Source organism: Dama dama, chromosome 13 (genome assembly GCF_033118175.1).
Source record: "Dama dama isolate Ldn47 chromosome 13, ASM3311817v1, whole genome shotgun sequence".
In the NCBI taxonomy this organism is placed as follows: Eukaryota; Metazoa; Chordata; class Mammalia; order Artiodactyla; family Cervidae; genus Dama; species Dama dama.
Genome location: NC_083693.1, coordinates 42,502,242 through 42,528,766, shown reverse-complemented (window position 1 = coordinate 42,528,766; position 26,525 = coordinate 42,502,242). Strand labels below are relative to the sequence as shown.

At 51.0% G+C, this 26,525-nt stretch overlaps 1 protein-coding gene across 1 annotated transcript in view; it reads left to right on the top strand.

The window, feature by feature from the left end:
- CCDC33 (coiled-coil domain containing 33) overlaps positions 1–26,525 on the top strand; it is a 136,259-nt gene that overhangs the window by 21,532 nt on the left and 88,202 nt on the right. Inside the window, 1 exon segment of the mRNA XM_061159108.1 lies at positions 20,707–20,899. Coding sequence (XP_061015091.1) covers positions 20,707–20,899 — 193 coding nt within the window.

Genomic DNA, 26,525 nt, shown 5'->3' with positions numbered 1-26,525 from the left:
CTGTCGCTAAGTAGTGTCTGACTCTTTGCGACCCCATGGATTGCAGGCATGCCAGGCTTCCCTGTCCTTCACCATCTTCCAGAGCTTGCTCAGACTCAGGTCCATTGAGTCAGTGATGCCATCCAACCATCTCATCCTCTGTCGCCTCTTCTTTCCCTGCCCTCAATCTTTCCCAGCATCAGGGTCTCTTCCAGTGAGTCGGCTTTTCACATCAGGTGCCCAAAGTATTGGAGCTTCAGCTTCAGCATCACTCCTTCCAATGAATATTCATGGTTGATTTCCTTTAGGATTGACTGGTTTGATCTCCTTGCTGTCCAAGGGACTCTGAAGAGTCTTCTCCAGCACCACAGTTTGAAAGCATCAATTCTTCATCACTCAGTCTTCTTATGGTGCAACTCTCATATCTCTACATGACTACTGGAAAAACCATATCTATAAGAGCTTTATGACTTCAAACAAATCACTTACTTCTCTGGGCCTCAAGTTCTTCATCTGCACAATGGGCAGAGCAGTATCCACTGACAGGGAGGTTGTGAGGCTTAGATGAGGAAGAGGGTGGGAAATTTCTTGGTTCATTGTAATCCACCTCGCAAATGTCAGGGGGTAGGGCATCTAATCCCTGCCTCAAAGAATGGGTGTGATTCCAGTAGGGATTGAGGAAAGTGGTTTTCAAGTGGAGAGGACAGGGTGAGCAAAGGTGTGGGAGCCAGAACATGGAGGTGTGTGAAGGAACAGCAAGCAGGGAGAAAGGATGGAGTGGAGCAAACATGCTTGTGGGAATGGGGAGTTGCAGGGAATGCTGAGGCAAGGGAGGGTCGGTGCCAACTCCAGGCCCCTGAGCCCTCTGCTGTCACACTTGCCCAGGCTGCTTGGAGCCAGGCTGGCACATGCAAAGGGCTCAAAGTCCATTAGAGCATTGCATGGATCTTGGGAGGTGGGCAGGGTAACCTTGATAATGTTCATTTTCTGGAGCAAGAAACTGAGTCCTTAGGAAGTAAACCGCTTACCCAAGGCTTCCTACTGACTCAATAGCAAAGTCAGGCTGGAATCCCAGTCTCCACGATCTATTTTGTTTTTTTCTGATACAGTAATCAGCGCAGAGGTGGGAATGACTTGTTGTGCTCTTTCCCAGGGAGACTCATTCTTCAGTGGGCTTTCTAGACAACGTGACAGGATCATGGGCAAGCATTTGGAGGAAGAGATTTCTTCCCTGTCACCCCATATCCTACCACATCCAGCCAAGATAGATTAGTCATGGTTATGCTGACCCTAACAGCAAGTGCTCATTGTGCCTGATGGTTTGGGAGCAGGACTGGGGAGGAGGTTGGGGCGGTCAGTGACTCAGAGTCCCCAGGGAAACTCCCTAGACCGCTGGAGTTGGCTGAGGACACTTAGAAAAAAGTGTTGCATAAATAGCCCCAGCGCAGAATTAAGCCCTTACCCACCCTGTCTGAGGAGTGAGATTGAGTTACAGCCAAGAAGATGCTGTGGATAAACATCAACTTTGGATTCCCGTATGAATTCAGATCCCTGCTCTGCCTTGTATTACGTGTTCCTGATGAAGTCACTTCACTTCTCTGACTCTGTTTTCTCCTATGTAATACGGGGATAATAATGTTTACTTTGCAGTGTGACTATGAAGATTAAATAATATGTTAGCCTGACTGCAGTCCCGGAGTCCTCCCTGGAGGAGAGGAGATTCCAAATAGATTCCAGTTCCAATACAGATAAACTGGAATACACCCCTGGAAGGATACAGCCCCCGAGGCAGGAGTGGGCCACACTTCAGCACCCCTCCTGTCCCTGCAGGGAGGTGCATCAACTCTCATGCAAGAATGATCTGTTAAACCCCGATTCTGCTCTAGGCCTGGCCTCTCAGAGCTCTCAGGGAGATGAGACCCCACAGAGGCCACAGCAGTCATGGGGGTGGGAGGGGAAGCTGCTGGGCCTACCCTGGGTGTGGAGTGAATGTTCTTTAATCCCTGCACTGCCACTTTCTAGCTATGGGAAGCTGCCCCCTCTTTTCTACATCTATAAAATGGAAATAATGATGATAGTTCCTAGACAGAATCATTGAATTGAATAAGTAGTCAATTTAACTGGGAGATTAGGTTGAACATGAATACACTACCACGTGTGAACTAGTTAGTGGGAAGCTGTGTATAGCACAGGGAGCTCAGCTCAGTGCTCTGTGATGACCTAGAGGGGTGGGATGGGGGACGCGAGGTCCAAGAGGGAGGGGAGATGTGTATACGTCTATGTATGTGTACAGCTGATTCACTTCAGTGTACAGCAGAAACTACCACAGCATTGTAAAGCAATGATACTCCAATTTTTAAAATTATGGACAAAAAAATAAATATACTAAATGCTTAGAAAACTTAAGTAATGATTATTATGCCAAGTGAATGGCAGCTTGCCAGGTAAGCAGGGGTTGGAGGGCTACATTCTAGGCAGAGGGAACAGCCTCTGCAAAGGCACAGAAGCTTGAGAGGGCGTGGTTTCTTTGAGGATCTCAGGGAGGTAAGTGGTGGTAGATGGGGACAGGTAAGGGACCAGGCCTTGGGAGCACACGTAGGAGGGAGCGAACTGAGTCGGCCCCACCCCGCACCCTAGCAGCAAGCCTGCCCTTGTCACTGTTGGGAGGTGGTGGAGGCTGGGTAGACATGAGACCCTCGGGTGGGGCTAGGGGGGTGGATATTATTTTAATCTTCCTCTTAAAGCATAATTGCTTTCTGTCGGTGGGTGTTCAGGGAGGCGCCTCCCCACAAGATTGCTTTCCAGGCTCCTTTCGTCCAGGAGACAGGCAGGGCTGGGCCAGCTCTGCCCTACTTTAATATGCTGCAAATGCGATTTCATGGCCGCAAATGAGATTAAGGCCAGAGTCTCTGCTCTCTGGTAGAGATGATGGGCGGGCGGTGTGGGCCAGGGGCTGGTGCTGAGCACAGAATGAGGTGGAGGGAACCAAGGGATCCCAGCACTGAGGCCTGAATAAGTAGTTTCTCGTAACTGGAGCTCCCCGGACTTGCTGGCTCACTCCAGCTGCAGAGGAGGCCCTGAGGCCCTGTCCTGGGAGTGGGGTGCTCTGGGCTGTCTACCCCAAACTCTCCACAGTGCCTCATTAAGGTAGAGGGCTGTGATGACAAATGCTGGCTCTACAGCCATATGGCTTGTGTCTAAGCTTGGCTCTTCAGCACCTGCTACTGCCTGTTTTTTTAATCTGTAAAAGGGGTTTACAGTTGTGCTGACCTCACACACAGCTGTGAGCACTAAGTGAACATATATAAAATGTATAGACAAGTGCCTGGCACACACACCTTATGAGGTGTGTGCTGAGTTGCTTCAGTTGTGTTTGATTCTTTGCGACCCCATGGGCTGTGGCCCGCCAGGCTCCTCTGTCCATGGAATTCTCCAGGCAAGAGTATTGGAGTGGATTATCATTTCCTCCTCCAGGGGATCTTCCCAACCCAGGGATTGATCTTATGTCTCCTGGAGGTGGGTTCTTTACCACTAGTGCCACATGGGAAGCCTGCTTATGAGGTTCACACTCCAAATATTCATGCTTTAGTAGGGGAAAAAGGCCCCTGAGGGCTTGCTCTCTGGAAGAGGCAGGGCCATTTGGGAAGCAGGCATCACTATCCCAGCTGAAGTGGGGGCATCTGGAGAACTGGCAGGGAGGAAGGAAGCATCTAACCTTAACATCTTCCCTCACTCATTCAGTGAGCACCCACCTGGCACCCATCCTGTACCAGGCAACAGCCTGGGCCTTGGGGACAGGGCATCACCAGGCACAGTCTCTGCCCTCAGAGACAGAAAAGTCAATAGTGGGTCACGAGCCAGGCCAGGGGGAGGCCCAGGGACTGTGGGTCTGATGCCTCTCGGTGGAGGTGGGGACAGTGGGGGAAGGTGTCGGGAAAGATTTGCTGGAGGTTATTGCATTTGTGTCTTGAAGAAATATCATGAGTTATTCAAACTGGTAGAGGGAGGACAGTCCAGCCAGAGCTTAGGTGAAAGGCAGAAGGCTGGAGAGACCAGTGCCCGTTCAGGGGCCCGCAGGCATGTAGTGTGGCGGGAGCGTGGGTGTGAGGCAGGGATTGGTTGCAATGAAGTTGGAGGGGCTGGGACAAGCAGACCGGGAGACTCCTGAGTCAGCACCTCTCCTGGGAGCAATGGGGAAGTGTTTATCGAAGCAGAGGAGGGACATGGTCAGATTTGTGGGTGGGAAGAGTAGGGGTGAGGGAACTGGTTGAGCCTACTGCCACCTCTGCCCACTGCTCTCTCCTGAGTGGACCCCTTGGCAGGGTCTCTCTTCCACCCCCTCCTGACAGAAGGGAATGGCAGGTGGCCTTTCCTGCTTACCCCTCATTCAGTCCTTTGTTAACAAGTTATTGATTTTTCCCAAGAAAAATGCCCAAAAGCCACATTGCATCTTTAACAAAGTGATTCACAGCGTGACGATGGGACCGGGGCTGCCCCAAACAAGAGCTCTGGTTACCAAGTGCTGAGAGGACTCCTTCAATGCGACAATCAATAAACGTGCCTGCTGAGCTCAGGGATGCGGTATCAGTGTCAGACAACAAGGAGAACAGCACACCCATAACAATCATTGCAAGTCTCCCATTGCAGACTTGCGGCTGCAGGGGCTCCAGATTGGCACAGATTGGCATAAACTTGAGGGAAGCTTGTTTCTGGGCTGTCTGCCACGTGCCAGGTGTCCATTCTTGCACCTGATCCTCACCACACCCCTAAAAAGTAGATTATCCTTGCTGTTTTGCAGATGAGGAATGTAGGCCCAAGGGAGTCAGAAGTGAAGTGAAGTGTTAGTCATTCAGTTGTGTCCAATGCTATGCAACCCCATGAACTGCACCCCACCAGGCTCCTCCATCCATGGGATTTCCCAGGCAAGAATACTGGATTAGGTAGCCATTCCCTTCTCCAAGGGATCTTCCTCATCCAGGGATTGAAGCCGGGTCTCCTGCATTGCAGGCAGATTCTTTACCATCTGAGCCATCAGGGAAGCCTGATAAGGCAGTCAGAGGACTTCCCAAGTGCTTGCCTGGAGGAGGCAGGGTTAAAGCCTCCCCTGGCAGATTTCAAGCCCACTGGTGGTGTTCTTTGCTGCCCAGTGTGGTGGTGCTGGGCCAGTCTGGTCAGGCCTGAAGGATAGAAATGGGGTGCAGGACAGGATTGAGATTGTCAAGTACTCCGTGACAAAATTGTGGGGAGGCACATGCGTTATACCCAGCAGCCATTGACAGAGCAGATCCTGGTCACCTCCGCACAGTGGAGCACCAGAGGAAGGTCAGAAGGAGAGCCCCCCAGTACCTCCAGGATCCGCCACCCCGTCAGCAGCGGACCTACACTGAAGGGGCACAGCTGGAGCTGGGAGCAAGCTTCCATCAATGATCCCAGGCTCGGCCTCTGGGCACTGGGACTCTGTCAGACAGCCCTGCCACCCATTTGTGTGGGATAGAATGGGCTCCTCCGGCTTCTGCCCTGGCTTACAGGGGCCTGGCCCACCTTGCCCAGCCAAGCCTCCAGGGTGCTCCACCTCTCTCTCCTTTGACTCTGGTGTCTGCAGGTGGCACAGTGTCACAGAGCGTCTCTCTGGACCCATTCAAAAAGTCAGGTGTTTCCATCTCTGAACTTCACCAGTTTCTTTTTCTAATTTATTTTTTACTGAAGTATAATTGAATTACAATGTTGTGTTAATTACTTCTGTACAACAAAGTGAATCAGTTATCATATATATATATATATACACACACACACACACACACACATTCTTTTCCATATTCTTTTTTGTTATGGTTTATCACAGGATATTGAATATAATTCCTTGTACTATACTATATTCTTGCCTGGGAAATCCAGAGGAGCCTAGCAGGCTGCAGTCCATGGGGTCGCAAAAGAGTCGGACACAACAGCAACTCAACAACAACTACTCAGTAGGACCTTGTTGCTTATCCATTTTATAGATACCAGTTTGCATCTGCAGTCCCACACTCCCAATCCAACTCTCTCCTGCCCCTCTCCCCCTTGGCAGCTACCAGTCTGTTCTCTATGTCTCTGATTCTGTTTCAGAGATATTACAGGTTCATCTGTGTTGTATACTAGATTCCACATGTAAGTGATATCATATGGAATTTGTCTTCCTCATTCTGATTTACTTAGGATGATAATCTCTAGTTGCATTCATGTTGCTGCAAATGGCATTATTTCATTCTTTTTTATGGCTGAGTAATATTCCGTGGTATACATGTGCCACATCTTCTTTATTCATTCACCTGTTGATGGACATTTAGGCTGTTTCCTTGTGAATTTGATCTTCTTCATGTTGTCCCAGGTTTAGGAATGAGGGATGGGGTAAAGGAAAAGTCAATATGCTTTGGTGGTTATGACCACAGGCTTTGGAGCCAGCAGGTCTGCATTTGAATCCCAACTCTGCTGCTTTGAAGTTTGGACAAGTCCCTTAGTTTTGCAGAGCATCTGTTTCCTTGTCTTAAAGTGGAGTAGCAGCAATACCTCCTGGGGACTGTGAGTGTGAGGATTGAATGAGTCAGTGACTAAGTGCTGGGCACCGCACCTGGCACATAGTAAGAGCTCCCTCATGAGCAGGGAGTGAAGGGTGTGAAGATGCAGAGGTGACGAGGATGGCAGTGATACCAGGGTATCAGATGGGTGCTCGGGCCCGCAGAGAGGGGCTCACACAGCAGGTGCCTACGTCAGGGGCCTTGTGGGAAAAACAAGGCATTCAAATTCAGTCATTTGAGGGGAATTAATCAGAGGGGTTGTTTGCAAAGTTGAGGGTGATGTTTAGGAAAAATAAAAGGGACAGTGTAGTCCCCTGGGGGCTAGTAAGTCAGAGGACCCCTTACTGCCCCTTAGCCTTAACAGGCAAGAGAGGGAATGATGACCTGGAGGGGCAGCTATAGGAGAGTGCTGCCTGTCAGGCCAGGTGGCCCTGGGGAGGGGATCCGCCTACCTAGAGAACCAGCCAGGAGGATCTTCCAAGCTCCCTGATGACCCTCCCATATACCCAGCCCAACCAGAACCCGGTGAAGTAGTGACGTAGATAGCCTCCTGGGCACAGGGCAGGGTGGAGACGCGGGAGAACGGGAGACACCCAGCCCTGTAGGTGACAGGAGAGGAGACTCAGCTGCATCCTCCAGCCACGCTCACCAGCTTTCCAGTTGGAACTCTCAGAAGAAGCTGACAGCCCAGTCCTTGCGCTGCTTCCTTGGTATAGGAGGGGCTCAGAACAGGAATGGGGACAGGCTGGAGGGAACCACAGACCGAGGGGTTCTGGGTGCCCCCAGCAGATCTCTGGCTGCAGTGACTGAAGCTCAAACTCTGCCCAGCACCTTGAGGGGTAGGATGTGAACCGGCCCCCAGGCGCCCCAGTGGGAGTTGTAATTGAAGCACAAGGCAGAACCAGTCTCCGCTGCTCACCCCCAAATCTCTCTAGAAACTTCCAGGTTGAGCCTCAGCTGAGTGAGGTCAGAGCGGCTGTGGATTCACCACTGTAATTGGAGGAGGGGGCCCTCCTGGAGTCTGCCAGTCTTCCGACAACAAGTGAGCACCTGTTGCACATGCCGTTAGGGCTCAGGGGAAGTGGCATTTGGAGCGCAGAGATCCTCTTAGGGAACTGCCTTGGCTGACAATTGTCAGTAACTCAGGGAGGGGTGGGACTTGACCTCAGGTTTATGCAGGCAGGTGTTCCCGTGAACAGAGGACTGTACAGAGCAGGAGAGATGGGGGTCAGGAAGGGCTCCTGGATGACATGTCTTGAGCTGAACCCTAAGGATTTAGGTAGGAAGGGAGGGGAGCTTTCTGGAGAGGGGGCTGCCTTGAGAATGGTGCCTGTGGGAATGGGCTTGGAAGCCAGGAACAGAGTCTGGGGAAGAGAGGAGGTGGGGGGCTGGAATATCTGGGGTGGGGTGAAGGCTCAGGTCCTGGGTAAAGATGTGCAGACTATGCCCTGAAGATATTTTTTTACTTCTCTGGCTCATTTCTTCTGGGGTAGAACCTGCCAAGGCAAAGTTGTTTAGCAAGGAAAAGAGCAAGCATTTGGGGAACACTTAATTTGCATTTGGGGATCAACACTAAGGGCTTTGCCTGCATTGTCTCATTCAGTCCTCATAGCTGCCTGATTTCCCCACTGTACAAATAAAGAGAGCCGAAGCTCCGAAAGGGTTAGTATTTGAACCAGGGTCACACAGTTATCAGCTGCTATTTGCTACAAAACCCACAAAATTTCCCACTTCGTCTATCCCCTCCCTGTCCCTGAAGCCCAGTTCAGCTGCCCAGAAGAAACGGAGATAAAATATTGGGATGGGGGATGGGGAGCAGTGGTGGTGAAAGAATGGGGGATTCAGCAGGACCCCTCCTTCCCCAAGAGCTGGCCTCAGATCCGGAGCCATGGCTGTGGGCTCCCTAATGGCTGTGTTTAACCCCTGGCCCCATGGAAAGAGGCTGCTCCAAGTGTTCTCTCCTAGGGGGAGGGGGTGGGTAGAGTTACCTATTAGCTGGGAGATCAATCATTACCTGCTTCCCCTCACAGTGGAATCTCCCTGAGTCATCAAAGCTTGGGGCTGGTCCCCCGGGGCAGGGGAGCAGAAGGCCTTCTGGGGCACTTGGGAAGGAGGTTCATGTCCTTTGGCAGGGGGAGGCCAAGTTCCCTTTACTGGGAAAGGGGGATGAGGCGGGTAGAACAGCTGGGGTGAGGGGAGGTGGAGGAGCTGGGGAAGGGGGTTCATAGTGTTGTGACGCAGGAAAGCCACATCCAGTCCCCTGGCTGGTGGCCGTCTCCCTGGTGAAGAGTAAGCAGTTCTGGGGGGTAAGGTTAGTGAAATACAGGAGTGACTGTCCCCGGGGCCCTTGGTCCAGGGAGTCAGGCAGCCAGTGAGGCGGTGGGAAGGCCCTCTTTCCGGTGTTGCTGAGTGTGCAGGGATCACTAGCACTCTGGAGCCAGACCGCCTGGAACCAGCCTTCAATTGCATTATCTTCTTCCCAGGCAGGAAGGTCACTGGGCTGGGAGCTGCAGAGACAGAAAGTTCAGAGGCTAGAAGGGCAGCCTGGTGAGAGCCTGGAGCCCAGGGGTCACTGGGAAGAGCTGCGGGGCAGGGCAGGGGCCATAGCAGGGCAGGCAAGGCAGTTAGGGTGCAGAATTTAAGGAGGTACAGTGGCAGGAACACTCACATAGCCCTGAGAGCCAGTGCCTCTTAGATGTTTGCTCCCTGAGAGCCCTGCTGCAGGGCCCTGGACTGAGCCACGATTGGCCACTGGAGTAGCGCTGGTCCCCTCCCCTCACCACAACTTGCTGCCAAAGCTTTGGGACTGACAGAAGGGGGAGATACTCTAGGGAGACTGGGGAACCATCCCCTGAGGCCTTTTCCATGCATACCAGATTGTGACAGTCAGCCTAGGCCCAGGAAGGGAGGAAACTGGGAGTGGGACCCACAACTTCCATCCCCAACCATCTGAGTAACCTGGGCTGGTGACTTTTCAGTTCTGATTAAAGGTGAGTTCTCAGCTTTTCTGCTCTAAACTAGTGAGAAGCACATCCTCCCTTCATGGATCACAAGGGGATTGCATAACTCAATGAAGCTATGAGCCATGCTGTTTAGGGCCACTCAAGACGGATGGGTCACAGTGGAGAGCTCTGACAAAATGTGGTCCACTAGAGGAGGGAATGGCAAAACACCCCATATACTTGCCAGGAGAACCCCATGAGCAGTATGAAAAGGTAAAAGGTTATGACACCAGATGAACCCCCCTGGTTGGAAGGTATCCAGTATGCTATTGGGGAAGAGTGGATGACAATTACTAATAGCTCCAGAAAGGATGAAGCAGCCGAAGTGGGAAAAACACTCAGTTCTGGATGCGTCTGGTGATGAAAGTAAAATCCAATGCTGCAAAGAACAATACTGCATAGGAACATGAAATGTTAGTTCTGTGAATCAAGGTGAATTGGACATGGTCAAGCAGGAGATGGCAAGATTGAACGCCAACATCTTAGGAATTGATATCTTAAAAAATGGACAGGAATGAGTGAATTTAATTCAGATAACCATTATATCTACTACTATGGGCAAGAATCCCTTAGAAGAAATGGAGTAGCCCTCAACAGAAGAGTCTGAAATGCACGACTTGAGTGCAACCTCAAAAATGAAAGAAGGGTCTTGATTCGTTTCCAAGGCAAACCATTCAACTTCCAAGTCTGTGCCCCAGCCACTAACACTGAATAAGCTGAAGTTGACCGATTCTATGAAGACCTATAAGACCTTCTGGAACTAACACACACACACACACAAATGTCCTTTTCATCACAGGGGATTGGAATGCAAAAGTAGGAAGTCAAGAGATACTTGGAATAACATGAACGTTTAGCCTTGGAGTACAAAATTAAGCAGGGTGAAGGCTAACAGGGTTTTGTTAAAAGAACACACCAGTCATAGCAAAACCCCTTTTCTAACAACACAAAGAGCTGACTCTACACATGGACATCACCAGGTGATCAATACTGAAATCAGATTGGTTATATTCTTTGCAGCCCAAGATGGAGAATCTCTGTACTGTCAGCAAAAACGAGACTGGGAGCTGACTGTGGCTCAGATCAAGATCTCCTTATTGCAGAATTCAGGTTTAAATTGAAGAAAATAGAGAAAACCACTAAGCCACTCAGGTATGACCTAAATCAAATCCTTTATGATTACACAGTGGAGGTGACGAATAGATTATGGGATTAGATCTGGTAGACAGAGTGCCTGAAGAACTATGGATGGAGATTCATAACACTGTACTGGAGGAGGTGACCAAAATCATTCCAAAGAAAAAGGAAGGCAAACTGACTGTCTGAGGAGAGCTTGCAAATAACTGAAGAAAGAAGAGAAGTGAAAGGCAAGGGAGGAAAGGAAAGATACACCCAACTGAATGCAGAGTTCTAGAGAACAGCAAGAAGAGATAAGAATGCCTTCTTAAATGAACAATGCAAAGAAATAGAGGAAAACAATAGAATGGTAAAGACTAGAGAGCTCTTCAAGAAAATTGGAGATATCAAGAGAACACTTCATGCAAGGATGAACACAGTAAAGGGCAGAAATTGTAAGGACCTAACAGAAGCAGAATATATTAATAAGAGGTAGCAAGAATACACAGAACCATACAAAAAAGGTCTTAATGACCCAAATAGCCATGGTGGTGTGGTCACTCACCTTGAGCTGGACATCCTGGAGAGTGGCCTTAGGAAGTACTACATGAACAAAGCTAGAGCTAGTGGAGGTGACAGAATTCCAGCTGAGCTATTTAAAATCCTAAAACATGATAATGTTAAAATGCTGCAGTCAATATATCAGCAAATTTGGAAAACTCAGTCATGGCCACAGGACTAGAAAAGTTCAGTTTTCATTCCAATCTCAAAGAAGGACAATGCCAAAGAATGTCCAAACTATTGTACAATTGCCCTCATTTCACATGCTAGCAAGGTGATGCTCAAAATCCTTCAGGCTAAGTAGGCTTCAACTGTATGTGAACCAAGAACTTCCAGATGTACAAGCTGGTTTAGAAAAGGCAGAGGAACCAGAGGTCAAATTGCCAACATTAATTGTGTCATGAAGAAAGCAAGGGAGTCCCAGAAAAACATTTGCTTCTGCTTCATTGACTATGTGAAAGCTTTTGACTCTGTGGATCACAACAAACTGTGGAAAATTCTTAGAGAATTGGGAATACCTGTCCACTTTACCTGTCTCCTGAGAAACCTGTATGCAGGTCAAGAAGAAACAGATACTGGATATGCAACAACTGACTAGTTCAAAATTGGGGAAAGAGAACAATAAGGCTGTTTATTGTCACCCTGCTTGTTTAACTTATATGCAGAGTACATCATGTGAAATGCTGGGCTGGATGAAGCACAAGCTGGAATCAAGATTTCTGGGAGAAATATCAACAACCTCAGATATGCAGATGATACCACTCTAACAGCAGAAAGTGAAGAGGAACTAAAGAGCCTCTTGATGAGGGTGAAAGAAGAGAGTGAAAAAATTGGCTTGAAACTCAACATGAAAAAAACTAAGATCATGGCATTGGGTTCCATCACTTTATGGCAAAGAGAAAGGGAAAAAGTGGAAGCAGTGACAGATTTTATTTTCTTGGGCTCCAAAATTCACTGCAGATGCTGACTGCAGTCACAAAATTAAAAGATGCTTGCTTCTTGGAAGGAAAGTTTTGACAAACCAAGAAAGCATATTAAAAAGCAGAGACACCACCGACAATGGTCCGTGTAGTCAAAGCTTTGGTTTTTCCAATAGTCACGTACAGATGTGAGAGTTGGACCACAAAGAAGTTTAAGCGCCAAGAACTGATGCTTTTGAACTGTGATGCTGGAGAAGACTCTTGAGAGTACTTTGGACTAGAAGGAGATGAACCCAGTCAATCCTAAAGGAAACCAACCCTGAATATCCATTGGAAGGACTGTTGCTGAAGCTGAAACACCAGTACTTTGGCCACCTGATGAGAAGAGCTGACTCATTGGAAAAGACTCTAATCCTGGGAAGAGGCTTCCCGTGTAGCTCAGTCGGTAAAGAATCTGCCTGAATTGCAGGAGACCCGGGTTCGATCCCTGGGTTGGGATGATTCCCTAGAGAAGGAAATGGTGACCCACTCCAGTATCCATGAACAGAGGAGCCTGGTGGGCTGCAGTCCATGGGGTCGCAAAGAGTTGGGCATGACTGAGTGACTAACACTAATCCTGAGAAAGGCTGAAGGCAAAAGGAGAAGAGGGCAGCAGAGGATGAGATGGCTAGGTAATGACATCACTGATTCAGTGGACGTGAATTTGTGCAAACTCCAGGGGATAATAGAGGACAGAGGAGCCTGGCTTACTGTAGTCCTTGGGGTCGCAAAGAGTCAGACACAACTTAGCAACTGAACAACAACAACATCCTCCCAGCCTCTCTCTCTCTCTTGCTCTGGAGTAAGGAGTGGGAGGTAGGCTAGAAGGCCTCCGTAAAACAATAGGCTCCTGCCTCTTGCTTTTGGTCTTGCTTTTGGCTTGCTTTTGGTCTTCAAACCAAGGAAAATGGGAAGAACCCTCCGTACAGTGTCTAAAGCAGCTGGCAGAAGAATGAGGCCGGCCACAGGAGTCTTCCAGACATCGTTCAACTCCACCCAGTGCCCGTATTTCACCTTTGCTAGCCCAGGATTCCTGGTCATTCTTTGAGGCCAGTTCAGACCTTGCCTCCCCCTGGAGCAGACCCCACCTCAGGCCAAGGGCCAGTCACGCCTCATTCTACCATCTCACAGTGGCAGAACCATGCCTGACATGTGGTAAGTACCCGATAAAAAGAATTATTATTTTTGTAACCATTTCTTGTGGAGCTCAGAGTTGGGTTAGTCATAATCTTTGCTTCATACTCTAGAACCATTGTTGACCTGTACATGCCCTCTTTAGTCATTTGTTTTCAAGAATATAATGAACACTCATGAACTGGCCACCCATTCTAAGAGACAAGGTTACAATAACACATCCACCTATTTCCCATTCTCTCCCCTGTCTTCCCACCCACCCTCCAAGAGGAAACCATTCTCCTGAACTTTGTGTTTATTATTATTAAACAAACAAAAGACCACAGGCATCCACAGAGGCAGGATGGCTGCAGATTCACTAACAGAAATAGCTGTTTTCCCAATTGAGTTGCAACTTCCTTGCCGGCAGCGGCAGGGTTTCCTCCTTTCCTGCAGAGCGGTCAGCATGTGGCTGGGTACACAGGACCATCGGTGAATCTTGGTTGGTGGGCTGTTTGGGGTCCCAAGGCCAGGAAGGATGAGGACTGAATGCCGGAGAGCAGCTCCAGGAATAGGGGGAAGGGCTTCTGATTGCCCTGCACTGCCCCGGCCAGGTGTCTGTGTGACTTCTGCCTGCCCTGTGAGCTCACAGTGTTGCCCAGGTGACCCAGCTGGGTGGGAAAGCCCACTGCTTTTCCAGGCCTGGGCAGAGAGAGGTCCACTCCTGTTTTTACCTTCTGGGGTGCCAAGAGCCAGTTGCCCAGCTGCTGACCCTGCCCAGCTGGCCATGACCCAGAGCCCCCATGGCACCTCTGCTTACAGCATGTCTCCCTGCTGAGAAAGCCCCAGACCCCTGCCCTCCCCCTTCTCCTGCCCAGGTCCCAGAGCCCGTGTCTGGCACCCCCGAGACCACCTTGATGTTCCATAATGTTCGCCAACCCCAAAGACTCCAAGGCACCCAGGCCAGCTGTCTGGGCAGGATTGATCACCCAATGATACCAGGTACTGGTCCCCAAGATTGTTAAACAAGGCCAAACACTCCTGTCCCAAGAGGATGGTATGGAAAAAGAGAAAGGTGAGACCTGAGGGTATGGGCCGTGCACTGCCATGAACTCATCTCTCCTACGGAGTCCTTTGTTTCATTTGCTCCTGAATCACAACAGAAGCTCCCTTTCTCTGGACCTCGGTTTTCATAACTGTGAAATGGGGATGGAAGTTGGTTTGGTGACTTTTCCAAGTGAGGTTCCTAGACTCCTCGAACACGTGGGATCTGAAACGAGGTGCACCTACAGGTGTTACCAACTCAATCTGGTGATTTTTGCCTGCCTCCTTGTGACCCAGAGAGAAACACAGCTTGAAATGGGTATATCACCTCCCCTCCACACACACACACAGTCTAAAAAGGAGTTTCTGCTTTCTTGTTGCTGGGGGGTCACAGAGGCCCAGAGAGCCTGCTGCGATGGTTCATCATCATCCTCCAAGATCTTCCAGGAGATTTGCAGGCTGCTGCCCTGGCAGTGCGCATGCCCCACTGCTCCACAGTCTCCCAGCCCTGACCCAGCCCTCTCCCTCGGCCCCAAATGCTCCAGTGACTGGAGAGAAGGGTCTTTTGTCTGCTTCAGTCACTGCAGAACAGTGACTGATACATAGTAGGTGTGTAGTAACTCTAACAGAGGAGCATGACCCTTACCATGTACTCACTGAAAGCCCATGCCCTTCACTGTGTCACTTACCAAAGCATACAGGTACTTACTAACTTGGGAGCACTCTTTTTGTAGTTACACTCTTAGGTCAAATAAACCAGACAGCTAAGGATACCCAGACCCCAGTGCGGTTTCTACTTTATTACCCTTGATTTTTGTGTCTCTGGTTCCTGATGTTCTCTACCCCCAGCTGGTTCCTCCTCTTGGCTCCATCCTCCCCCTTTAAGCCTCCCTCTGGAATGTCACCACAACTTGGGGCCAGGAACCCACTGGACTGACCTGGGGGCCCTGAACTGCCAGCTGCTTCCGGAAGCTCATTCCCACCTGCCCCCTCAACTGGATTTGGGGATATCAGGAACCCTGAGAGGGAGCCAGATGTGTTTTATTTGGTTCACAGCTTTGGGAAACATTTTTGATAGTTGGGTAGAACCCTCTATAAGGAGGTCGGTAATATACATAATCACATGTCACATATTAATAATATATATTAGTATTTCTTTGTGAATCCTCCATTCATGCTTTTTCTGATATAGTAATGTTTATAGGTTTCAGTGTTCTTTGGGCATTAGGGATATCATCCTTTTATATATACTGCAGATATTACCTCCAGTTTGTCTTTTTTCTTTTTTGTATTGTGGTGAAGTCTGTACCATTATAGAAGATGATATGGATTTTTAAAATTTATTTTATTGTTTGGCTGTCCTGGGTCTTCGCTATTGAGCACGGCTTTCTCCAGTTTCAGGGAGCGGGGACTCCCCTCTAGTTGGGGTGAACTGGCTTCTCACTGCTGTGGCTTCTTTTGTTGCAGAGCAAGCAAGGGCTCTAGGACCATGGGTTTGTTAGTTGTAGAACATGGGCTTAGGCATGTGTGTGAGCTTCTGGGACCAGGGGTCGCACCTGTGTCCCCTGCATTCACAAGGGCTTGGAGTTAAAAATGCCCCTTGTGTGCAGATTCTTAACCACTGGTTGACCAGGGAAGTCCCCTGGTATGGATTTTTAATATAATCAATCTATCAGTCCTTGTCTTTATGATTGGGGGCTTCTGTGTCCTTTTGAGAAACCTCTCCTGCTCCAAACACCACAACTCCTCTTGTTAGTACTGTTTGCTGGTACTGGCTACTCAGTTATGAGCCTGCATGAATATATACCTTGTGGTTCAGAGAAATCATGTCACCTCCAGAGAACAACTGGTGAGAGCAGAGTAGGGACAGAGGACGTGGAGGTGGACGGATCCTGGTTCCATTTCCAGCTCTGTTGCCTATGAGCTAAGCTGTGCGCTTTGGTGAAAGGCTTTTTTGTCCCTGAGCCTGTCTCCTCACCTATTAAAAGGGCCTCACCATGACCGTCATAACTCCCAGGCAAGCTTAGATGCTGAAATGAGAAGGAACACAAGGGGCATTTTTAACTCCAAGCCCTTGTGATACAGCTGGAGAAACAGGGGTCCCTGGAATGAATCAGCCAAAATGACTGATCAGGGGCATTCCTTCCATCCCTCCCAGCCCAGCACCCCCTCCTCTTGCCCCAGTCAGAGCCTCTCCAGTGGCATGGCTTTCAGATCCAGGGATATTCTGGAGGGTAGAACTTGCCTTCCTGGCTTCCCACGGCCTCCCAGATTGCTGGGGCAGCGGAGTGGCCAGGGGAGGTTGGAAATCTGTCTCCACCTCTCTCTCCACCAGAACCAATTTAAGTCCCTGCCACATAGACCATTAACTGCTTCACTGCTAGTGCGATCTTCCGACCCCCACCTTGTCCCCTCCCTCCACCACACACATCCCCAAATTCCCTGAATGATGGGCAGTCACAGGTCCCTCAGGACATCTGCTGGCTAATCCTGGCTTACTGAGGGCATAACAGACTGTCTGGAGGGTGAGACACTGGAATTAGCAACTTCTGAGCCTGCCCACATGCTGGAGCCCAGTGGTGGAGCAGAGAGAGCTGTGCTTTGGCATCAGGCAGGTTTGGGTTCTCACAACCCAGCCCTGCCAGTACAGGCTGAGTGGCCTTGGGTGCTAGTGGTAAAGAACCCACCTGCCAATGCAGGAGGCGTAAGAGATGGAGGTTCATTCCCTGGGTCGGGAAGATCCCCTGGAGGAGGGCATGGCAATCCACTCCAGTATTCTTGCCTAGAGATGCCATGGACAGAGAAGCCTGGCAGGCTATAGTCCATAGGGTTGCAAAGAGTCAGACACACTGAAGCGATTTAGCATGCATGCAAACCAGCCAAACCTCTGCCTAGAAATCCTGTCTACTGATTTCTGTACCCTGGCAGTGTTGGGTGAGTTAATAGGGAGCAAGCCAATGGTGAGTGTGTATCCAGCTCTGCCCCCTGGCCTATAGAAAGTGTCTTCAGGGGACGTGAATTCCCTCCCCAGGGCTCAGCTCACCCCCACAGATGGGTTTGTAGGACCTGAGACTTAGTTTCATCATCAGTTCACTTCCCGATGTGGAACCCAGCATGTGGACATTTCCTATTCCCTGATAAAGTCTCCAATGTAGGCCTGGGAAGGGTGGGAGGTGGGGAAGGCCTTGATCCCGATGCAGGCACACATCTGAGGGAAGAGGGGAAGGCAGAAAGGTTGGCCAACTCTGCCCCCTCCAGGTCCTGCTTGACTCCAGGCCTTTGTGGCCTGGGGCCAGCCCGCCCAGCGGGCACATGCCCCAAAGTGAGACATGAACAGTTCTTGCCAATACCCCTGCAAGCTTTGTTTCCCGGATGGTTATCCAGAAGAGAGGCACCAAGGATGCAGAGGACATAGAGAGGCATCATGCATGGCCTGGTCTACAAAATGCCTGGCCGGACTTGGGGTTGCCAGGAAGTTGGTGAGAGCCTCTGGGCAAGTGCCATGCTGCTGGACGCTCACTTCTGGGACCTTGGGAGCTCATGACAGTGATGGGGGCACTGGAGCTACCTTCCTATGCAGTTCTTGGGAATCTGGGAGTGAGAGAGACTTTAGTCACTTCTCCTGACCTCACCGCAGGAACCTTAGGCCAAATCATTGGGAGAACTGAATTACCAATGGTTCCAGACATCCCCATTGACTGGGTGGGAAAAATTAAGGCTCAGAGGGGTTTCCCAAAGAGTTGGGGACATGGATGGGTTGAGACCTAGGTTCTCTCGATCCCTGGGCTGCTGGTCTTGCTCCTGGATCACCACACCAGGTAAAACCTGCTGGGGAGTGAGTGGGTTATAGGGAGTGCAGTGAGGGAGGAACACTGATCTATGAGAGTGTGGGAGTGGCTCTACCGCTGTTTTTCCTTTCCCCCTCCACCTGGTAGGAGTTCCTTCTGAGTACAACCTCCCTCCCCCTCCTCCTCCCGCCCTGGCCTGGCAGAGGAATAGGGGAGGAAGGGGGGGGGTCACCTCTGCAGATGGTGATGGCTCCTGCTGGGTCCTGGGTTGGGGGGAGTGGCCTCCTCAGAGGAAAAGAAGGAGAGTCTCTGTAGGGCTGGCCCTTCTGGGCTGGGGGAGGTGGGTGGGAGTGATGCTCTCACCTCCCAGTTAGTCATCTTGTTAGGCAAGGACCACAGTCTGTACCAGGAAGGCCTCTCTGATAAAGAGTCAGATTCGCAGGAAGTGAGGGAACAAGCCACAGAAATGGATTTGTAGGGTAGGGAAGAGCAGTCCAGACAAAAGGGACAGCCAGGGCCAAGCCTGGGAGGCAAAAGCCAGCTTGGAGGGCATGAGCGATCGCTAGAAGGCCAGCATGGCTGGAGCGAGTGGGCAAGAGGTTCGGGGATGAGACAAGGTCAGTTCTCTGGAGCAGAGTGTGCAGTCCTTACAGGCCACGGTGAGGCTGTGTGGGAAACAAGGAGCTACGGCAGGAGCTTGAGCAGAGAAGTGGTGTCTGGTTGAAACTGGCAGAGGATCGCTCTGGCTGATGTGAGAGGGGACAGGGTGGAGGGAGGGCCAGAAGGAACAAGAAAGCGATGAGGAGGCGAGGGCAGGAATCCCATGTCTTGGAACCAAGTGGAGATGGTGCAAAGGGATCCGATTCTAGACGTGGTTTGAAGGTAGAGCTGGCGGGACATGCTGATGGATTGCAGTGGCACCTGGAGCTGCATGAAATCACAGCCATAAAAGCCCTTCCCTTTCTCTCTGCCTGGAGGCTTCCTGTAGCCAGGAGCAAATGTGCCCAAGACCCCCAAGCTCAAAGCGGGAGAAGTGTCTGGGGAGCCTGCACCCTCACAGAGGAAGCAGGTAAGTGTCAGACAGGCTGGTCTAAGCACTCATTGTTGCACTGGGGAAACCAATTCTCAGAGCACATGTGGCTTTGTTTCCCACCGTGATGAGAGGCAGAGTTGGTTTAAACCCAGACCTTCCAGCACCCAGTGATCATCAGGACAGAGGGAGCCAGGGGACCCAGCCTGCCTAGGCTGCCGTCAGCACAAAGCCTGCCTAGGACAGCTCCTTGTTTTCTGTGAGTCAGCGACTCACATCATTCTTGATGGTCTCCGTGGACATTTCCCCCTTTGAGGACTCCTCCTCCCCTGCCATGGCCTGCTCTGGAATGCAGATTGATAGTTCAAGTTTCCCATAAGACAGTCAGCCCCCAGTTCTCTCTGTATCCCCCTAGGGCCCCATCTCCAGCCTTAGGAGGTTCACTGCCTCTTCCCCAGGACCAGGAGGGCCTCTCACATCAGTTGGTGATGATGAATTAGCAGGAGGGACATAAGGAGGTAGTGGGGGACACCTCTCGCCAGATGAGGTTTAATCTGGGTCAACTGTGTCAACCCCAGGCCCTGGGAAAGAGGGCCAGGAACTGATGAGGACTGGACACCCCAACCACAGCAGCCTGAGGGATGAACATCCCAACCACAGCAACCTCATACCTGTACCCCGACTCTGCCACCCTCCCTGGATTCCCCACTGCCTCCAGAGTCAAATTGAGCCTGCCCTGGGCCTTGGGAAGCTCTCTCCCCTTCCCACTTTGCCCCCTCAGCTCAGGGATTCTGCTTTCTGCTTGCGAATCCACAAAGTGCTGAGCCATTGAGCCCCTGCATGTGTGCGCCCCTGCTTGGGGCAACCAGCCTAGAGACCCCATGTGTGGGCAGGCACTTCTCCTCCTCCCTGGTCCATGGGGTTTTCTGGGTAGAGGATGGATGAGGCATCTGGGAAAGGCACATTCGTTCATCTCCATTTAGTGCTTTGGTTGACTTCATGGATGTGGATAAGCCTTTGTAACCTAGAAAGTGCTGGACTCCCCTGGTGGTCCAGTGGTTGAGACTCTGAGCTCCCAATGCAGGGGGCACAGGTTCAATCCTGGTCAGGGAACTAGATCTCGCATGCTGCAGCTGAGACCCAGAACAACCAAATAAATAAGTATTCTAAAAAAATATAAAGCGCTATGAACAGGTGGGACCTGGGGTGACAGGATGGACTAGGGTGAGGTTACAGGAGTGAGCAAAGAGGGCCAATAGCTAGAACCTCAAAAGCAGTCAGGGTTTCGAAATTACAGACAAGGGTACCAGTAAAAGCACAGACTTAGAGGTGGGACTGGCTGGACTTGAAAGGTGAAGTGGCTTGTCTCATTCTATAGGAAGTAATGGATCAGGACTGGGGGAGGCAAGAGGTAGGTAAAGATGTGGAGGGTGGGACAGAGGTACGGAGAAAAAGGGGCAAAAGTTGACTGCCCCTGTAGTTGCAGACTGGGCTTGGGGATGACAGAGGGAAACAGCTACTCAGACAAGAGGCAGTAAAGGGAGGGAACCACCCTGGAAGAGGCCACTCAGCCCTGGCTTTCTCCACAGGTCGCTGAGGGCCCAAAAGGCCCCATGAATACCTCCCAGAAGGTGGCCTCTGTCATCAGCCACCTGGCTCCCCCTCATAAGGAGGCCATCACAGTCACTCCCCATGGGGTCACCAACCTTCCTGCCTGCAAGGATGGCTCTGCACCATGGCCCTACGTGGTAGTGTAAATAGCTGGTTGAGAGCAGGGGCAGGGATGGTGTGCAGGCTGGAGCAGAAACCAGCGTGTGGATATTTGTGATATGAGCACTCAAAGGTTCAGGGCTGGGACTGTGACACCCAGCGGGGAAAGAAGGCCAAGTGTGAATTACCCAGGGGCTATGGGCTCTGCAGAGGTGAGGTCTCACATCTTCCCTGCTATGTGGGAAGCTGCTCGCCAGGGCTGGGGAGGAGGGGAGAGCCACTCCTTGATCTCACAACTATCAGGGTTTGACCACAAATCGACCTCAGCAAGGCAGGGCCCCCAGATGCAGAGACCTGGGCTGGACTCAGTGGGAGGTGATGGTCAAAGGAAGGAGAAAGCCTAAGGCCTACCTCTCCCAGCCTCTGAGTGCTTTGTCTTAACCATGCCCAATCCTGCACCACTTCTTTGTGTACCTGTGTGGTGCTCAGTCATGTCTGACTCTTTGCAACCTCTCGATCCCATGGACTATAGCCCACCAGGTTCTCTGTCCATGGGATTCTCCAAGCAAGAATACTGGAGTGGATTGCCATTTCCTACTCCAGGGGATCTTCCTGACTCAGGGATTGAACCTGTGTCTCTTGTGATTCCTGAATTGGCAGGCAGATTCTTTACCATCGGTGCCACCTTCTTTGGTCATTTCTATTATGGGGCTTCCCTGGTTCCTTCTGATCCCTCAATGCATGCTCCCCTCCAACCAGCTGGAGTCAGGAAGCACACTTCTCGCAGCCTGGTATCCGAGCGAGACCTGCCATGCCATGTCCTCTGCCCGCTTCCTGGACCTCACTTCTGCTGGAAGGGCATCAAGGGATGACAGAGTCTGCATCCAACCGAACTTCTATATGGATGGGGGGGGGAGGGGAGGTGGCGGTGGAAGCACCTGCTCAGTCTTGATAATAAAGCATATGCAGTAACCCCTCCATGAGCTTGCTATCCCTTAGCCCTTCTCTAGACAATGGGAGCCCTTAGGCCTCCCCACCAGGCTACCTACCACTCCCCTCCTCGATCAGTACCTGCCTACAGGCTTTGCCCACATTTCCTTTGGGGGAGTGCCTACCCCAGCTGAAACGCATCTTCAGAGCCTGGTTTGTGTGCCTCCCCCTCCGGGCACCCGCCCCAGCTGAGCTGTCCCTGCTTTAGGACCCATAGCAGTGGCAACACTGGCCTGACATACTTTATATAAACTAAGTTAGGTGTTGCTCCTCTGTCCCCCACACTGGGGTTTCCAAGGACAGACCCCCCCCCCCCTCCATTTCCCTAACAATATGCCCAGTAGAGGTCTGAGCAGACTTATGGGTCAAGGAATACTGAGGCAAACATCTTGGTTACTATGACAACAAGCCGGCCACAGGCACCCACACAGCAAGTGGGACAGAGGATGAACACAACAGGTGAAACACTTGCTTGTCTCAAAAGCCCCGTTTCCACTGCCCCGCTCCTCGGCCCTCCCCGCCCCACCCCCCTCCATTTCCGTGGTGAGGAAGGACAGGTGGCTGAGAGCAGGCTTGGCGGGGAGCTCCCTTTTCCCCTCCGCTATTTCCATAAACCAATTATCGCCGATCATCTCGGGAGATTGAGGCCCTGCCTATCACCGATCCAGCTTGGGCGGCGGGGCGGGGAGCTGGGCGGCCCAGGGCTCCTCGACCAGTGCCGGTACCCGGTTGCCATGAGAACGCGCAGTGGGAGCCAAGCGGCGGAGCCCGGGTGAAGGGTGTGGAGGGGTGTACGGGGGTAGCGGGGGAGCGCATCGCTGCACCCGTCTCCACCCAGAGAGGGGGCAGGGAGCAGGGCCTGGGCGAGCCTGCAGCCTGCGTTCCAGGGCTCCAGGCGGCGGAGCTGCCACCAGCCGCGGAGGTGCTAATGAGATGCAAATACAAGCAGAAGGGAGGGCTTCTGAGAAAGAAGGCCCAGCTGTCAGAACCTGAAAGGGGCTTTCAGTGCGAGCCCCCAGCACCAGGCAGGAACCCCAGAGGGAGGACTGGGACCCTCAGAAGCCCTAAACCCTGGAAAGAATACCGTATCTGCCATCACCCGTCCACACCTGATTTCAAATACACAGCAACAGAGCATGTCCACCAAAGCTTTCATTTTTCTCACAATGAATATTTCAATGTTTGAAATATATACTGTATATTTAATATATATTAAATCATATTATATAATATATATTGAATATATATGAAATTTTATGTTCTTTCAAAGTTTTTTAAATTTTTTTTCCTTCAGCTTTTGTTGCCTGTGTTTTGATGCCCTGTCTTCAGTTTCCTGGCTTAGTTTCCTACTTTCTGCCATCCCATTGGTCTCACCTCAGATAGGGAATATGGTCCTTGGGGTTCCTACCTCTGTCTGGTTCCCTCCTCTTCTCTGAGTGGTTGCAATCCCAGCAGGCAGGCCCATTCTGGGGCCGGAGAGGTGGGGGAGGGGGTGGGGGTGAGAGCACCCAAAGCCATTCACTCACTCAACTCATTAGTGAGGAGCAGAATAGGTAGGGTTCAGGTCCAAAGATGGGGCCTTGCTAGGCTGGGGTGTAGCCACTTCCCTCCATCATGAAGGCTCTAGCCTTGAGCCGATCTAGTAATAGAGTGTGTCCCCCAGTGGTGACTATGCCAGACCAACAGGTCCATGTGGCTCATCTTGTGGTTGGTTCTGCCTCTTTCCAGCTGAGCCATTGACCTGCTTCCAATCTGACCCCACTTCTTCACTGAAATGTTGTTCAGTCACCAAGTTGTGTCTGACTCTTCGCAACCCCATGGACTGTAGCACACCAGGCTTTCCTGTCCCTCACCATCTCCTGGAGTTTGCCCAAGTTCACGTCCATTGACTCAATGATGCCATCCAACCATAGCTTTGTTTAAAATCACCAATAATCACCATGCCTAGCTCTTCATCCAATGGGTCTCATCATCTGTGATCTCTCAGTGGCATTAGCCCCTCATGACCACTCATTCTGTTGGAAACCCTTCCTTGTCTTGGCTTCCAAGATGCCCTACTCTTATTTTCTTTAAAGTGTAACTCTTTATCTCATCTACCTGGAATTAAATGTTACCTGTTCCAGGTTTCATCCCAAGGTCTCTCTCATTTCTGTATACTCTCTCTTCATGTGAGCTCCTCCCCATCTTGGCATCAGTAATCACTTTCTTTTTCCCCCCATTCAATCCACTGCCAAGTCGTGTCAATTCTCCTGTGATCTTAATTTTGGCTGCTCCTCTCCACCAGCTCCACCAACTTAGGTTACTGCACTGTTCACCTCTTGGTACATCTAATATGATCCTTTTTCAAACCCCCTTCAAAGGCATGTTATCATTTGATACGGTGGTGCCATAGTACCAGTGGAACTCTCTGATGCTTCCACATTGCTCCCAGGGTAAAGAGGAGAATTCTAGACCCAACATGGTTAGGTCTTTGTCAGTCCTTCCAGCTCTGTAGCCGCATGATACCCCCCACCTCCTCCTGTCTGCTCCAGCCATACCTGATGGACAAACACCTCTCAATTCTCTGAGCAGTCCCTCTTCCCTCTCACACCAGGCCTTTGCACTCTCCCTTCCCCAGAACATTCTATCCCCCCTCTTTGGATCTCAACTAAGTCATCACCTCCTCAAGGAAGCCCTCTCCACTTCCCAAACCAAGCCAGATCCTCCTCTAGTACATGCTTCCATTGGACTATGTACTTCTCCAGTGTTGCCACTGCAGTTTCATGTATTTTATGTGCTTTGATGTGATTGTTGATTTATTCTTCATCAGTGCTTCCTCCCATTGTGCCCCCACTAGTTCCATGAGCACCCCCCAGGTCTGTTTCCCTCACCATCTTAACCCTACTTTCAACATAGTCTCTGGAGCTTAGGAAGCTCTCAATTAATAACTGTTGAATGAATGAGTAAACAGATGAATGAATGAATCTGGCTGTATTTTGAGCATGCTCTGTGATGTTGGGAAAGTTACTTTACCTCTTGAAGCTGAATACCTCACCTGAGAACATGCCCCAAAGGGCTGAAGAGATGGGGGAGTCAGACCACCATCTGGGAGATGCTGGCAGATATAAAGCCTTACACAGGGTGAGGGGATAGCCTTAGCAGGGGTCACGCTGGGCACCTGAGACCTAGCAGAACCAGCCACAGAGCAGTGGAGAGAAGGCAAAATGGAATCAGGAAAACCCAGGGTCTAGCCCATGGCCCTTGAATCCCTGTGTGACCCCAGGCTGGTCCCTGCCCCTCTCTGAGTCCTGGTCTTCCCGTGGCCAGGATATAAGACTTGGCACCGTGCTAGTTCCAGGCTTGCTAGGCTGGTTTGTGCTCTGGCCTGGTAAACAGTCTCCATTCCTTAGAGGCAACAAGAGCTCCAGTTGTACCACCCAACAGATTACACCCCGAGGTCTGCTGGGCCAGTGGCCAGGCCCAGGGGCTCTCCTGAGTGGCCTGATTCAAGGCTCTGGGGTCTGAGCAGTGCCCAGCACCTGCCTCTCAGCTTGGCACAGAGAGACCTGCCTGACGGAGCACAGCAGGGACCAGGAAGACAGTGGCCCCGACAGGTGGGGAGGATCCCAGCATGCAGTGTGGGGAGGGGACCAGCCAGAAGATGGCCTGCAGGGTTCTGACCCTTGGCCAAGGGCTGGATGGCTGGGCTGCCCATTGGCAGCTGCTTCTGTGACTGCCTGCTGCCCAGAGCTAAAGAGCAGGGACAAAGCCAGTATTGGGAGGGGGACGGCTGCTTCCTCTCTGCACATGGAACAGGCTTTGTCCAGGCCAGGGTAAGGCAGACAGGGCACGCATCAGCCCAGTTAGTCATGCTCATAGGATCTTTGGGGGTTTTTGGACAAGCCTGAGAGCTATGACCCTGGTCCCAGACTGAACCTCACCCTGGTGACTAATTGAAGAAGCTATTAAAAGGAGGGCACTTTTGTCTAAGGTCCTAGTAAGAAAGGCAAGTTGAAGATGGTTATATTTTTCAAGTGTCTACCATGTACCTGGGGCTTCCCTCATAGCTCAGTTGGTAAAGAATCTGCCTGCAGTGCAGGAGACCTGGGTTTAATTCCTGGGAAGATCCTCTGGAGAAAGAAATGGCAACCCAATCCTGTATTCTTGCCTAGAGAATCCCCTGGACAGAGGCACCTGGCAGGCTACAGTCCATGGGATCACAAGAGTTGGACGTGACTTAGCAACTAAACCATCACCACCTGTCAAATGGGCTAGGAGTGTGCATGTGTTTGTGTGTATGTATGTGTGATATTTAATCATTACTTGGTCTTGTTAAGTAGGTAACATTGTCCTTAGGTTACTAAGGCTCAGAGCACTTTCATGACTGCGCAACGTCACAGAACTAGTGGGTATCCAAGCCAGGATTCCAAAATCAAAAACCTCTTTCCACGTACTCTCTGCCTTGATCTTCATGTAGCTGCTGCCCTTGGAAGGTGATGTTGGCATCAGTGTTCCAGAATTGCAGAGAAGATCCAGTGACTTGTCTGAAGACCCTCCTGGGACTTGACTGCTCACACCTGCCATGTCCAGTTGTAGGCCTTGGCCAAGGGCCCCAGAGGGCAGAAATTTGGGTGAAGTGGGTGGAGGCCCAATATGACCCATAGGTGCCCTGGGAGCTTGTCTCAGCAGCCAGAGCATTG